This window comes from Chanodichthys erythropterus, chromosome 20 (genome assembly GCF_024489055.1).
Source record: "Chanodichthys erythropterus isolate Z2021 chromosome 20, ASM2448905v1, whole genome shotgun sequence".
Taxonomy (NCBI): Eukaryota; Metazoa; Chordata; class Actinopteri; order Cypriniformes; family Xenocyprididae; genus Chanodichthys; species Chanodichthys erythropterus.
Window position 1 is genome coordinate 34,225,825 of NC_090240.1, and position 17,063 is coordinate 34,242,887.

General features: G+C 38.8%; 1 protein-coding gene across 1 annotated transcript; it reads right to left on the reverse strand.

The window, feature by feature from the left end:
- Nucleotides 1–6,340: 6,340 nt before the first annotated feature.
- LOC137009657 (specifically androgen-regulated gene protein) lies at nt 6,341–16,432 on the reverse strand. The gene is made up of 4 exons (XM_067372047.1): nt 16,362–16,432; nt 9,862–10,043; nt 9,118–9,304; nt 6,341–8,843 (listed from the first exon to the last, which is right to left on the reverse strand). The coding sequence occupies exons 2-4, from the start codon at nt 9,964–9,966 to the stop codon at nt 7,297–7,299; spliced, it is 1,839 nt and encodes a 612-aa protein (XP_067228148.1). The 5' UTR covers nt 9,967–10,043; nt 16,362–16,432; the 3' UTR covers nt 6,341–7,296.
- Between the last annotated feature and the right edge of the window lie 631 nt (nt 16,433–17,063).

The following is a 17,063-nucleotide window of genomic DNA, read 5'->3' on the forward strand; positions in this document are numbered from 1 at the left end:
TTTTGATCAGAAGATGATGTGACGTGTTTTGGCCAGAATATAATCACGACATTGTCTGGTATCACTATCAGGGCTGAGGAGATTAGGTGGAAAATTCTCTGGACATAATTAAACAACATCTGACCAAGATTAAAGCTCTGTTCCAGAACCAGCATTTTAAGGCATCATAGGCCCTATAATCAGCTGCAGTGCTGATTTTTTCTCCAGTACATTAAAACAGGTCACATGTCAAATAGTGGTTTAAGAAATGCATTTTTAATCTAAATAAACTATAATATATATATATATATATATATATATATATATATATATATATATATATATATATATATATATATATATATATATATATATATACTTTTTTCCCAAGTATTGCATGCATACTAATGGCAGACTCTTGTCTCTTGCCGGTTTCACTAACTGTGTAGCACTTAGGTTCCATTTCAATTACATGCTCCCATAGAAGGCAGCTGACTATAAAGACAAAACACATTGAAGCAGCTCCAATACAGCGTATATGAGGCTGATTTGTCTCTAATGGGCCAATAAACCAAAGTAAGTTGTAATTGTGTTGCACCCTTAAGGCTGAAGGAGGGTTTAATCTGAGTTCATAGCTGTGAGGGTAATTGCTGAAGATATGAGCTCATAAGATTATCTTTGTTGATTGCACTGGTAATCAGCTACTGTAAGAAGGCCTACATGTTCTCACGAGGTCTCGACCTACCTGTAGGATGAGGCACTTGGGCCTGCAAAGATCATACGGGCATACAAGGAAGGTAATCCCATGATACAACATGTCTCCTCAAGCCTTCAACTATTAGTTGAAGCAGCTATGAAGGGTTAGCCATACTGTTAATTTCCCAAAGAAGCCACTGAATTAAACCACACCCAATTCTTTTGACCACACCCCTTTCCCCAAAGCCCTGCCCTACAAGGATATGTCAGCAAATCGGATGCCAGAAAAACACCAAGGGGGTGGAGTTTAGCTGGTTAGTCAGCATTTAGCCCCTACTGGTAGATGACTTAAATAATATCGGCGATCAGTCCCCCTTTTTACTGCCAAAACAGCCCTGACCCGTCGAGGCATGGACTCCTCTAGACCCCTGAAGGTGTGCTGTGGTATCTGCACCAAGATGTTAGCAGCAGATCCGTTAAGTCCTGTAAGTTGCGAGGTGAGGCCTCCATGGATCGGACTTGTTTTTTCAGCACATCCCACAGGTTCTCCCCCGGAGAATTTGGAGGACAAGTCAACACCTCAGACTCGTTGTTGTGCTCCTCAAACCATTCCTGAACCATTTTTGCTTTGTAGCAGGAGCATTATCCTGCTGAAATAGGCCACAGCCACCAGGGAATACTGTTTCCATGAAAGGGTGTACATGGTCTGCAACAATGCTTAGGTAGGTGATACTTGTCAAAGTAACATCCATATGGATGGCAGGACCCTTGGTTTCCCAGCAGAACATTGCCCAAAGCATCACACTGCCTCTGTCAGCTTGCCTTCTTCCCAAAGTGCATCCTGGTGCCATGTGTTCCCCAGGTAAGAGACGCACATGCACCCGACCATCCACGTGATGTAAAAGAAAACGTGATTCATCAGACCAGGCCACCTTCTTCCATTGCTCCGTGGTCCAGTTCTGATGCTCACGTGTCACTGTTGGTGCTTTCGGCGGTGGACAGGGGTCAGCATGGTTACCCTGACTGATCTGCAGCTATGCAGCTCCATACGCAACAAACTGATGCACTGTGTATTCTGACACCTTTCTATCAGAACCAGCATTAACTTCTTGAGCAATTTGAGCTACAGCAGCTCGTCTGTTGGATCGGACCACACGGACCAGCCTGCACTCCACACGTGCATCAAAGAGCCTTGGCCGCCCATGACCCTGTCTCCGGTTCACCACTGTTCCTTCCTTGGAGCACTTTTGATAGATACTGACCACTGCAGACCGGGAACACCCCACAAGAGCTGCAGTTTTGGAGATGCTCTGATCCAGTCGTCTAGCCATCACAATTTGGCCCTCGTCAAACTCGCTCAAATCCTTATGCTTGCCCATTTTTCCTGCTTCTAGCACATCAACTTTGAGGACAGAATTTTCACTTGCTGCCTAATATATCCACCCACTAACAGATGCCGTGATGAAGAGAGAATCAGTGATATTCACTCATAATGTTATGCCTGTTTAGTGTATAAAAAATCGTACTGACCCCAAGCCTTAGTACAAACCTTTTCATTGTTATTACAATTAGTAGATAATACACTCACAGGAAAAGCATTTTGTTGGAATTTTGATGACGAAGGCTATAATTGGCTCTTAACTATTATTCCCTATATAGGACATTGCTTCCCTCAGCATATCAACAGACAAACAGAAAAACAAATAAATCAGCTCTAAATCTAATTGTCCAGTAATTTCACAGAAATGTCTGAATATCTGTTTCATTATTAGTACAAGTTCTTCTGGGAGGCCATTAAAGGGTTTGCTGGTAAACCTCAAAGTTTCGTAACTTTGATGTTGCAAACCACAGTAATCTCCAGAACCTCTGTTTGAGGAGATCATGATGGCAGTCGGGCACATAACACCGCCACCATCCTGTGGGTCTGATTCACCATTTTCATCCAGATGTGTGGCCGAGTCTCTGCGGTTAAAGTGCTCTAGGATGTTGCAATAAAAGGCATTCTCTTCAAATTTGTTGCTTCCTCTTCTTCAGATGTGAAGGAGGGGGGTGAATTACAGATGTACTTTTGCAGACTGCTCTCTTCTACTAATTAGACCTAATAAAATATTTTAAAGGGGTCATATCATGTTTTTTTTTTTTTTTTTACGTTCATCTTTCTTTAGTGTGTAATGTTGCTGTTTGCGCATAAAAAAGCTCTGCAGCGGGAGTTATTCTCTATATCAGTGTCAGTGTTTCTGAACTTCCTGAAACGCCTCCATTGTAGTCTTGAGTTTTCTTCCAAGAACGAACACATCACAATATTCCTCATTTAAATAATTCCCGCCCAAGGCATATGCAAAATAACGGGGCAGGGCCTGATTGAGTTAGTTAGCAGTGTGTTGAAACTCGCGGTTATGGTAAGTGGCGGGACATTTCCCAAAAACGCTCAAAGCGGTTGACCAATCACAACACACCGGTCCAGCCGACCAATTAGAGCACATTGTGCTTTCAGAAGGAGGGGCTTCATAGAGACAGAAACTAAACGGAGAGATACTCACAGACTGGGAAGAGAGGTGCTGCAACAATGGCAGATATGTGAAAAATAATGTGTTTTTGAAAATTCAAGCATTAAAACTTATTCTATTAGAGCCCAAAAAAGTGAATAACTGAATAAAAATGTTACTCAATTAAAGGATTTCAATATATTAATAGTACATGTTTCACTTGAATCAAGATGAATGGCACTGCTAATAGCGTAAGTTAGCCGTTTAACAACTGAACACCAGCGACCTAAAAAAGACATGTTGCTCTCCCTTCATTTATCATTAACAAGGCTGGAAACAGCTCTGACCCCTAGAAACCGACCATCTGGACCTCCTGTGGATATTTAATTACTACTTACTAATTTAGCTGAAGCTTTTATCCAAAGTGACTTACAGTTTTACAAGGACAATCCTCCTGGAGAAACCTGGAGTGTTTCGCTCAAGGGCACAATGATGGCTGTTCATGAACCAGTCCTCGGGAGGTTTTAACCTGCAAACTTTTGGTTAGCACACATGTCTGTTAACCACCAGGATACAACAGTGCTATCGTGATTTACACTGATTTACATTCTCTGCAGGGTCTGCGACCAACTGGCCAGTGTTAACACCCCTGTCAGGATTGTTTGTTCTGAATATTATACTAGCATTGTACACTATCGCTGTAGTATACATGTATACTATGGAGAGTATGCAAATTTGGAATGGAGTACTACCATTAATGGCAGAAATAATAAAGTAGTATGCTAGCATGCTATTTCAAATTCAGCCAGCATTGCAATTGTTCATTAAAACTAGGGGCGCTGTAAAGGGAGTTGGAGATATAAGGGCACTATTGGGGGGGTCCACTTCAGCCCCCCACCCTCACCTTGACGGAGAAATTCGGCAGTCTGAATCCAACCCCAGAAGATTCTAATGTAGTCTGTTTTAATTGATTACATTTTAGATTAGCTAAGCACCCTGAGTTTCATTTTTCACTTTAGAGTGTAACTTACACACAAAAATAATATTCACTTAAATTGAAATTGAGGAAAACTTTTCCACAAAATTAATTTAGGTTTGTACCTAGCAAGAGCAAGTCCAAATAAAATTTTGTTTAATGTGTTGTGGAAACTGAATTCATCAAATTAGCTATAATCTCCGCAATTCTTTAAGATTAATAGCTAGCAATATCACATGTTAGCATGCTAATACTTTATAGGCGATATTTCAGCGAAATTTCGCGGGCAAAAACAGGTCCATCGTCTCTTCTCAGAAGCATTGTGACGTATAAAGCACAACTCACACAGTACTCACTTTCAAAACAAGCAGCTCTCTGGTGGTCGCTGCAAATGAGCGTTTCGACCTCATGAGAAACTCCCGATGGCGTGGATTCTTATAGTATCCTAATTAATTAATTTTGCCCGTGAAATATCGCCAAGCAACATTAGGCAACATGTGACGGTACCTTTATTTAAATATAATCTTTGTTATTAGTAAATAGTGAATTATGCATTCGTACCACACAAATTTTCAAAAGTTATTGTGTACCACCAATACCACAAAAACACCATATAAAGTCTAAACCTGCGACATAACTGAACATTAAACACAAGTCTCTTTATTATTTTTTTTAAAAAAGAAGCCATTTAAGCTCACAATCAAATCCCATGAAAAGCATACTGGGATCTATAATTTTCAAACAAACAAAAAACATTAATGTAAGTTTATTTTACATATTCCTTTGTCTTTTACAAGTTCCTTTAGTTCATTTATGCTCGGATTCACATACAAGGCTTAGATTAAGCTAGGATTAGGCCTTACTTAAATGTAAATTTTATAAATGCGCCTTAGAAAAAAACATATGCCCCAGTTTCTAAATGCATGTTTGAGCTGTTTTAACTGAAAGCAACTACATTTTAAAATATGTCAGTGTCATTGTTTTGTCTCAAGATGTACACCAGAATTTTTTTTTTTTTTTTTTTTCTAGTGAAAGTTTATAAAAGCTACTTAAATATCCTAATTGAACTAAGGCCTAATCCTGGTTTAGGCTAAGACCTTGAAATCGGGCCATGGTGGGGTGCATCTTGAGACAAAACAATGGCACTGGCATATTTTAAGACATGTTAGTGCAAGTTGCAAGTTGCTTTAAAACAGCTCAAACATGCATTCACTTGTCTGTGAAACCGGGGGTTAATTAAATCAAATTGAGTCACATGAATCATTTCATAAACATTTCCACTAGAGGGCATCACAGGTTTAAGAAACTGCAGTCAGAAATGCTCAAAAATCACCTCTCCTGACATCATCACTCTTCATCTATGTAAGACACTGAGGAATATATTCAGGCAATTTATAAATATATGTTTGTGCTATTTATATGAATTGCAATAATGAAATCACAATTAGTAGATCTAGTCTTACAAGTTTGTTAAAACACAAACACACAAAACATGCACACGCAAAATATTTCAGGTATGTTTTATCAGTTCTCATGTCAAATGGGATTTAAAATCAACTGAAACGTGTTTTCACTCTCAAAGGCATTTTATTTTCTGTCAATCCACAGTCTGACATAGCTACTTTTTGATGACGTTTGTCATTTGTTCCTCAGTGTTTTTAAATCTTTGCATCCGTTGTATTGTACTGGAGTATTGTATTGTCATCCTGTCTATTTGTATAGGCTATTGCCCTTATTGTGCCATTTTATTTATGATATTTTGTAAAATAAACAACTCCTGCATCTGTTCAAATGACAAATGATATGCTTGACGAAGCATGTAAATGAGCTGAAAACCTGATCAGTCCAACTCATTGCAGGCTCAAATTTTTGATGACAAAGAAAAGCAGGACATTAACCACCCAGATCACAAAACCCTCCTGTCTCGGATCAGGTTTGACAAGTTCCTGCCTCGTCTGAAAGCAGCAGCTGATGTTACGAAAGGAACTCTCAGAATGTTACTTCAGCAAGACTCTGTTGACAAGAAAAACATGGATCGGTATTTGTGCGTCAGAGACGAGGACAATGGACTCTTGACTCCAAGTTTCATGGATCCACACAGGATCCTATTTTTGAATTAGTCATGTCAACCTAATACTTCAATAGGCCTACATATCATATTTACAGATTTTCCTCAACTCTTCAGTGTAATCTAAACCTTTAACAAGAATCCATCATAAATATGAAAAATATTATGAATTTAATTCCTGGCATGTATTCATGTTTATGAAGAGAGTGTTCTTTTACAAGAATAACAAGTTTTATTTTTATTTAAAAGTTTTTAAAAAGTAAGAACGGCACATAGAAATATATACACCAACAATTAGATTTGAGCCACTGAAAAACAATCAGAATATAGAATAACTGAATATTCATCTTGTTGGAATGCAATGTTTCAATTCTTTAGGAGGAAAATACTGCAAACTACATTTACATTTTACATAATACAAAAAGTGAAAGTGATCTGGAAGCCATAATTATCTTAATTCTGTGCCAAAAATAAAATGTATTTACATTTCCTTTTCTTATGCTACATCCACATTAATCAGGACAAATTTGAAGACACATATTTTGAGAACATTTGAGGCATCTCTATGTTTTGGCCCACACTGAAAAAATGTTTTTGTCCAGCAAAAACAGAGCTTTTCCCAAGTGGATCCATTTTAAAATGGCATTTTTGAGTTTTAGTATGGCCTTTGAAGATGGAGGTATTTCAAAACAATGACATATATTTAGTTGTGACGCACTAAAAACTATGAAAGCAGGTAGCAAGATAAGATAAGTGTTAAGTTGTACAACCTTCATTTAGCATTCCTGCGTTTTTAGATGTTTTACGAGAGGACAATCAACTTTTGGATGGATGGATGGATGGATGGACAGCGTTTCGAAACGAAAACGCCATTTTCAAATTCATCCAGATTCATGTGGATGTAGCCTTACCAAAACAATTAAGAAGAAAGTGCATATATTAAACTGTATTAATTACTTAAGAAGGTACTTAAGGATGCCGAAAAGCCGGAACCAAAAGCATTCAGCATTCTTCCTTTCAATGCTAATAGTCCAGTTGTAAATACCCAGAATAAATTGTGAAATAAGTTCCCAGAGAAAGGCCACCATCTATTAGTCCCGCAGTAATCCCAGTTTCTTCAAGGCTTCCCGTCGGTTCTCGCCATTTTTACCGTGTGGGGAGATCATCACGCTTATTCCATTGGAGCGGGGCAACTTTTGTGCATCGTTGCCTGGCTGAACCGCAGCAGCGTGGAGCGATTTGGTTGAATCATCAGCCTGATGGACAATACCAAAGTCCTTTGCGCTCCCCAAAGATGAAGGTCGAGCTTGACTCTTTCGTAACTGACCTGGCGACAACTCAACACGGGTCCTGTCTGGGTTTGTCATCTGTGGCATGGGTTCAGTGACCATTCCAATCCCTGTGCGCTCCAGGGAGGCTGATTTGATTTCGTAGGACCTTATTGGTTGCTTCTTCAATGAACCTTCCCTGCTTTTTGTGTCTTGGTGCTTTAGAGTGTCTGCACGTGGTTGCATGTCCACTGGTACGGGACTTTCAGATAGTCTAGATAGTTCTTGCACGGGTTCTATAGGTGCTGTTGGGTTACAGGGAGACTGTGGACGAGCTTTAGTTCTGAATGTTGGTGAATGAGAGGGAGAGACGCCGTGGCCTGTTTCAACCTCTTCGTTCTTTAGCAGGCCCAATTTTTTCAAAGCCTCCATTCGGATCTTCTGGGGATCCATCTGAGTGCGCTCGCTCTGCAGAAGTAACGGATGTGTGTTCCCGGTGTCTTTGTGGCTTTTGAGGATGATATTAGATGGGAGTTTCTTGGGTTTGGGCGCCACAGCTGGTGGGCTTTTGGGGTCGCTGTACTCTTTTGGCACAGCAGGAACATATTCTGAAGATGGCGAAGGTGTCATTGGTTTTTCTGCCGAAGAATGCTGTGCAACTGTTATCGGTGTCAAGTGAGGGGCTTTCTTCACGGAGGCCTTCTTGCGCAGGTTTTCGATCTCATTGTGGGATAATGGCCCTTTTGACGATTCTGGGTCTACACTTCTGGGTTTGGTCACCTCGGTTGGCTTGATGGATCCACCAGAAACATGCGGCTCCATTTTGGGAAGTTCGGGAATCCATTCTGGTGGCTCATCGTAAGCAGGTGGAGGTGGTGGCGAATAAGTGAGGCTTATCTTCTTGGTTGGTTCATCCATGAAGTCTGAGGGTGGAGGAATGAATTCCAGCGGCACCTCTGAGGAAACTTTCTGCTGCTTCGGCTGAGGCTTCACATCCAAACTCTTATGAATGCCATCTTTGGCTTTAGAGTCACTAGGCAAACTTGTTCTAACTGGAGGTTCAGGTATGAAGGAAGGTGGCAAGTCCACTACGTCACTTGATTGTCCAATTCTTGGTTTAGCAGTTGTTACTTCCAAAGCAGCTTCTTCAGAAACTGTCAGTCCAGGTTGTTGATGGTCAGGGCTTGATCTGAACCCATCAGGTGCATCAATAAATGCCACAGGTGCTTCTATGTGAGATGATTCAATTGGTTTGCTGATTATCTTGGCATTCCCACTGGCAAGGAGCAATGGAGTTGGCACAAAGTACTTCTGAGAAGGTTTACGATCTCTTCCGATGACTTTGTTTGGATCCTCATTGGCTAATAGCTCTGAAAGAGAACATTTACTGTATGAGCCATTTTTTTAAACAGACCACGTTATTCCTCTAGATCAGGAGTGTCCAATCCTGCTCCTGGAGGGCCACTGTCTTGCAGAGTTTAGCTCCAACCCCAATTAAACACACCTGAACCAGCTAATCAAGGTTTTTAGGCATACAGGAAACTTCCAGGCAGGTGTTTTGAGGTAAGTTGGAGCTAAATTGTGGCCCTCCAGGACCGAGTTTGGACACCTCTGCTCTCAGATATTTCCAGTATTAATGCTAACCTCCAGTATTGTTCTGGTAGATGGATGTGTGATGAGCAGTTTTTCCTTCCAGGCCATTAGATAGGCCATCAGGCTCGTCGTTAGACAAACCGCTGTCCTCCTCTACCTCCAGAGCCTCAATGGTCTCCTCCAGAAACATGAGGCATGCTCTCTCCTCAGCAGAAAGGTGCTCAAGACTGTCATCACTCTATCACACAAAGAAAAGTGTGCTTTTTAAAATAAATTAATACTTTTATTCAGCAAGGATGCATTAAACTGATTACAAATGACTGTAAACACATTTATAATGTTACAAAAGATTTCTATTTCAATTAAATGCTGTTCTTCTGAACGTTCGATTCATCAGAGAATCCTGAAAAAAGTATCTTGGTTTTCACAAAAATATAAAGCTGCCACACTGTTTTCAACACTGAGCCTGAAAGCACCTCATTCATTGTAATTGCAGAGAACTACATTTTTGTAGTTGTTTTGTAGTTTGTAGTGGATAACAAAAATCCCATTGCATTTCCTTGTTCCTCTTCTGAGATGTGTTAAAGGAAAAAACAACTTTTCATACTCAAATCAGTTACATAGAGTACTTTTTTAATTGTACTTTTATAGTGTTTTTATTCTTTTTGGAGCATAACAGATATGGCCATTGTACGGAAAAGATCTATGGGATGGATGGGTCAGTGAGTGTTATTTTTTTTGGTGAACTGTCCCTTTAAGATATTCCAGGAAATCAGAAAATGTTTTGGTACTCACAAATCCAGAGTTGATGCTGAGCACACTATCACAGCTTCCTGCACTGTCCATACCAGACACAGATTCGATGGCAACGCCCCCTGGCCAGGTGTCACTTTTTGGCATCGCACAAAAAGTGCGAGTCAGGTAGTGACAAGGTTCTTTAAGGAGCTTTGTTTAATGATGCAAAATAGAGGACCAATCTATAAAAATATAAAACAAATAAATAACAATCAGATAACACAATAATAATGACAATAATGCAAGCACTACTAAAAACATACAATGATTATATGATATGAGACATTGTATTTTGGACACTACTATGATTATTTTGTTTCAAGTACTTTGTAGTATCACGTTAATACCATAGTATATGGCTATGCTAATCACAAAGAATGTAAAAACACTATGTTGCTGTGTCTGAATTTTAATATTCCCTACTAGTGTGCGAAAACAGTACGCCAACAGAGTAGTATGTCCGAATACATAGCTTGCAAAAAAAGTAGGCGAAAAGTACCCGGATGACTTAATTCCGGCGTGCACATAAGATGTACACTTGGTAGATGTACTGTAGTATGTCCGAATTTCATTCATACTGCGCACATTCATACTGCGTAGAATATACTTTTTTAACGGCCGTGAAGTAAGTGTCAAACCAAAAGTAGTACCTACTACACATATGCAATTTCAGATGCAGTGTCAGTTTTTCACCTTCAAAATTTGCTGTTTCATTTTCATTTTTTGTGAAATTTACTAGAAATTTCAGAGTGAAAATTGTTTCAAAGTAAATCCTACAACAAATTTTCTTCAGTGCAGTGCCATGGATTATTTCAAAGTATATTGGTATTCCCCATGATCTCATAACATCACTTCACCGCTAAAGCATTTTTCTGTTAGGGAATGTCCCTATCAGGATCATCTTGGTAAAAATGACTGATATAACTCTTGTTGAGGTCACACTGTACAGATATGGATAGTGATATACACTGTTACAATTACACAGTCAAGAGTTTGGCACAGGCTCACAAGCTCACAAACTAATTCTTAACATAGTCTGGGTCGAATTTGATTTCATCTTGCATATTTCTGGGCATGAGGATATGTCATGTGTAATGGAGACCAGCTGGTATGAGTTGTACAAGTAAATTTCACTTCCCTGGACTCAAGAGCTGCGCTAGTGACTGAGGCTGTGGCCTTTAACGTTCTTGTTAGCATGCCCTCCTCCCATGCCGGTTCAAGCAGGATTTGAACCGAAAGGGGTTATATTGGTGCCGTGACCCAGATGGGAGTAAGATTTAGGCGGGTGAGTGTAACGGAGGCTAGCTAGTAAGAGCTGTGCAAGTAAACCTCACTGCCCTGGTCTCAAGACCTGCGTTAGCAACTGATGCTAGAGCCTGCGGTCTTTAGCATCCTTGTTAGCGCGCCCGCCTCCTATGCCGGAAACACCAGTTCGAATTCCGCTTGGAGCGGTGTGAGTAGAACCGGAGGAGTTACACATGCATCTTGTACGTTTGCATCTGTATAATTTGACTAGGTTATACTGAAAGGCAGATAAATTTATGCCAAAATGCTGTAGAGTTTAAAGGGTTAGTTCACCCAAAAATGAAAATTCTGTCATTAATTACTCACGCTCATGTTGTTCTACACCCGTAAGACCTTTGGTCATCTTCAGAACACAAATTAAGATATTATTGATTAAATCCAATGACTCAGCGAGGACTGCATGCAGTGGTTCTACCTTAATGTTATAAAGCGATGAGAAAACGTCAAAAAAACTAAATAACGACTTTTTAAAAATATCTAATGATAGCCGATTTCAAAACACTGCTTCATGAAGCTTTGGAGCTTTATGAATCGAATCAGTGGTTCGGAGCGCCAAAGTCACATGATTTCAGCAGTTTGGTGGTTTGTCACTAATTCGACTCAAAAGATTCATAACACTCTGGAGCATTGTTTTGAAATCGGCCATCACTAGATATTGTTAAAAAGTCGTTTTTTTTTTTTTGGTGCACAAAAAATTATTCTTGTAGCTTTATAATATAATGGTTGAACCACTGTAACTCACATGAACTGATTTAAATATGTTTTAAGTACCTTTATGGATCTTGAGACAGGAAGTACCATTACGATCTATGCAGGCCTTGCTGAGCCATCGGATTTCAACAAAAATATCATTATTTTCATTTTTGGGTGAACTAACCCTTTAACTGAACACACAGGTTTTGACATCAGATGTTGAAAGCCTATTTCCAACTATCTGCATGATTAATCGAAATTATCCTGCAATCACGCTTAAACCGATTCGGCTTAGTGCGATTATGAAATCGTGAAGGCTGCGATTTATTTTATGCACAGATTGTCAGTGAAGCACGGCTCTGTGATCAGTAGTAAATGCTGCTCAATCTGAAAGCACTGCAAGATTGAGTCGCTTATAACGTTCATTTGAAAAAGCAGCACGCGTCAAACATCTTTCCAAACATGAGAAGCATTTATGAACCAGCATTTAATAACATGTTTTTACTCCACACCTTTTTAGTGACCCTGACAATCATTTGTTGCCGTGGGTTGATTTTCCCCCTGCGGGTTAAAAGTTTGACATATTAAATAAGTTATATTTGACTGAAATGCTTGTAATGATATATTTTATGTTCTACTAATGATAAAACTGTGATGTTAAGTTTTGCTAAGGAGGGCCACGGGTAGGGAGCCTTTTAGCTGTGTTTATGATCACTACGATATAGTGGTTTACAATTGGCATAACAGTGACTGTATAAAATATGTATTTTAGGTATGGGAATGACATATTTTGAGCTTTGATATTTGGGATATTGTCATTAAGTTGCTTTTGGGCTAGATTTGTTACGCAGACCAACCCTTGCATGTTTTGCATAATTTGCACAGGCTGTGAATCGATCAGTTCATCAATGAATCTCTAAGCACAGATGGCTAGATGTTCACTAAACACCTGGATCCACCCTGTAATGCTCAAGCTCACTGTTACATGAAAGAATCTAAGCATGTTTGACACACCTGTTCAGATGAGCACATCAGAATAAATGAATGAAGCAGCTGAAAGCCTACGCCCAGAGAACATAATGTGCCCAGACTGCAAACAGGCAGTTAAAAATATAATTACTTAAAAACATTTGATTTTTAGCATAGTCAATGAAAACTCTTAGGGTAATTTGTAGCTGTTTAAGCTGCAGCAAAGCTACTGTCTCCATCTTAATAAGATCATCGGTAGATGTTAATGTCAATTTAAAATAGCTATTTATTATTTTAAAATGTAATTTATTCCTGCGATCAAAGCTGAATTTTCAGCATCATTACTCCAGTCTTCAAGATTCTTCAGAAATCATGTTAATATACTGATCTGTGCTCACGAAACATTTATTATTATTATATTTTTGTGGAAACTGTGAATTGTATTTCAGGACTCTCTGATGAATAGAAAGTTCAAAAGCAATTATTTGAAACAGAAATCTTTATAATCATCTCTAGCTACTGTCACTTTTGATCAGTTTAATGCATCCTTGCTGAATAAAATTATTAATTTCTTACTGACATCAAACTTTTGAACAGTAGTGTAGTTTATATCATATGGATGTAAGAAATGGTGTAGAAATGCAAGAATGTGTTCTACTGTATGTGAATGGCTCCCTAGGCAGGTTTGGAACAGAGCCAAAAATGAAAATTAATTACTCACCCTCATGTCGTTTCAAACCCGTAAGACCTTCATTTAGAACACAAATTAAGATATTTTTGATGAAATCCGAGAGCTTTCTGAACAACACATAGGCAGCAACATCATTGCAACTTTCAAGGCCCAAAAAGGTAGTAAAGACTTAAAGAATTTACTACCTTTTTGGGCCTTGAAAGTTGCGATAAAATCGATTTGACTTCAGTAGTTCAACCTTAATGTTATGACATGACGAGAATACTTTTTGTGCACAAAAACAAAACAAAAATAACACATTTATTCAACAATATCTACTCATCTGTGTCATTCTCGAACGCTGGTTACGTTCAGCACTTCCAGGTTCTACGCCAGAACGGCGGCCTAGTATTGGCTGACGCTGATCACATGATCAGCACGATGCATGCATGTGATGCTGACGCAAGAGCCGGCCAATAATGAGTCGGCATTCTGACGTAGAACCCGGAAGCTCTGCACTGTCTTCAACGTAAACTGCGTAGGACACTGACATGGAAGAGAAGATATTTTTGATGTTATTTTTTTGTTTTTGCACACAAAAAGTATTCTCGTCGCTTTATAACATTAAAGTTGAACAACTGTAGTCACATGGACTATTTTAACGATGTCTTTATTACCTTACTGGACTTTGAATTTGGTAATGACATATAGGGAGATCATAAAGCTTTCGGATTTCGTCAAAAATATCTTAATTTGCGTTCAGAAGATGAACAAAGGTCTTATGGGTGTGGAACGACATGACGGTGAGTAATTAATGACAGAAATTTCATTTTTGGGTGAACTAACCCTTTAATTTTTCTATACTTTCCTTACAAAATTAACTTGCCAAGAGACTCTAGAGCAAATGAGAGACAGAAAAAACAAAAAAGACAGCAGTGCCTTGAGAAACATGAACAGGAGTGAATGCCAGCCATTGTCACTGTGAAAGTTTTCAAGTTGTTCAGCATATTTCAGGCCGCTGTGCCTCGCTGAGGTGAGGTAATCGCGAGAGCACACACCTCTCCGTGACTCCACGAGAGAAACAACAGAATGAAGAAGGTGACGGCTTCGGCCGACACCTAGAAAAGCTGGGTTTGCCCTGGAATGCCACTGTTCCTGACTGGATCTGCTGCAAATTCCAGATGTTCACAGAATTTATTCATGTATAACAAAATGGGGATGGTTTGACTCTGACTATGACTAGAATGCCAACAAGTGAAATCAAATATAACATGACAACTGAGCTTAATGAACCTTTTAAAATAGCATGCCGTAATCAGGTTCTGCGGAGTATCATTAGGTTTGCCCTTGAGCCCACACACACTACTGTTGTCATAAAATGAAGGTGTTCATGTTTATTTGAAGGAGTGGCAGCTTAAAACAGAAAGAGACCAGCGACAAGGGCATTAGTGACAAGCATTTGTTTAAATTTAATTTAAAGCTTCAAAGCCAATTGTAATTTCAGCATAAGCTTGTTATGAGGATGAGAAACAGCAGAGAATGTGAAATTGATTAAAGGTCAAAAGCTATGTTTAGTTGCGAATTTAACTTAAATGCTCAAAATTGGAATATCGTATAAAACATTTTCGATTAAAGCAAAAGTGTTCAAGAGAACAAAATCGTCACTTCCTGAAAAATCGGTGCAAAATATCTCATTTTGAAGACAGATGTTGTGATGTGATAGTTAGTCCAGTTATCCAACCCAATCCTCTGTTGAGGTCACATGAGTTTTTTGTTGTGTTTGATTTATTCGGTCAACGTGTTCATGTACACGTCTTCTTATCAGACAAAAAATATTATATAAATTAAATATATATAGAGTTATCAATTGAGCGCATATTTAGAATTTATTTGCATCGGTTCTGATTGGCCAATGACAGCAATCTGTGGTCGTATATTTTAGCATAATGATGCTGAACTGAGTAATTATCCCAGACAACTGATTTTCTACATAATTGCAAAAGTTCAACAAGCTTAATGTGACAAAAACTGAAATATTTGGCCTATATGACATGAAGGCCATTCATCTGCTGGTCCTAGACAATCATTTACAGAGAATAAACACACATAGTCCGAATCCACCTGCAAAGTACACATGAACGCAGCAGACCTCTCTGTTTGCATAATTCAATATACTGTCCCCATTATTCATACACACCACCCATCTAATAACACTACGCCATGGAAATATTTATGACCAACCCTTGGCTGGTCAGCTGTAAGAAACATGCTTTCGACTTCATCAGACGAATTAAACAAATGAGGTTTTGCAAGATAATGCTAGAAGCATCACATAAAGGTTTTGCACAATATGCAAAAGTTTCCCAGCAAAAGTTGAGTTCATTAGAGTTACAGTAAAGCACTATAATGTCCAGTTATTCTTGTAAATACAATAATGTAGTAGTAATTTAATAGTAAACATTAATTGTGTGTGTATTGTCTATATATATATTTCTGACTTACTGTTGACTTTAATAGTACATAAAGATTAAATGACTTCTAAATCTTGAATAAAGAAAATCCAAATGGCCAGATTAAGCAGTTATGACCACAATATTAAATCTGACTGTTAATTTCTAATTATGAGACAAAGTGTTAACAAACACATATAAGTAGCCTATAAAGAGGGATTTGACATCTGTCACATAAACTCGTGCTGCCATGACAGTTGACATGTAAACTGCTATTGACACACAGGTAACCTGTTACCTACATTTACGCTATTAAGTTTTCAGCCTATTTATTTTATTTTTAAAACATATGTATGTCATTATAGAGTCTGAAAACCCGTCAAAAATGTATCAAACGGCAGTTAAAGTCTTACCTGTCCTTCAGGAACTGCAGTCGCTCACCTGCGTGCCTCTCCTATTAGCTGTTCTGAACTGAAACAGCGCGTGAGGGAGTCTCTTCAACAGCGCAGCGCTCTGAGCTAATCTGAGCATGCGTCACTCACAAAGCCGCAGCTGATTGGCGGAACGCCTGTGAGACACTGTCATCAACAGTTTATGGTAAACACTGCTGTTTAGAATTAAATAGTAGCGTACTGTGTCATAAACATGATCTAAAATTATCCTCCTGAGACTGAGCAATTAAGGTTTTTCCTCTGGTAGAGGATATTATATTTTAGCAGATGTATTTTAGAACATATAAGCCAGTCTTAAAGGGTTAGTTCACCCAAAAATGAAAATAATGTCATTAATGTCATTAACTTCGTTCATCTTCGGAACGCAAATTAAGATATTTTTGGTGAAATCCAATGGCTCAGTGAGGCCTGCATAGGGAACAACGACATTTCCTCTCTAAAGATCCATTAATTTACTAAAAACATATTTAAATCAGTTCATGTGAGTACAGTGGTTCAATAATAATATTATAAAGCGACGAAAATATTTTTGGTGCACCAAAAAAACAAAATAACGACTTATTTAGTGATGGCCGATTTCAAAACACTGCTTCAGGAAGCTTCAGAGCGTTATGAATCAGTGTATCAAATCATGATTCAGATCGCGTGTCAAACTGCTGAAAT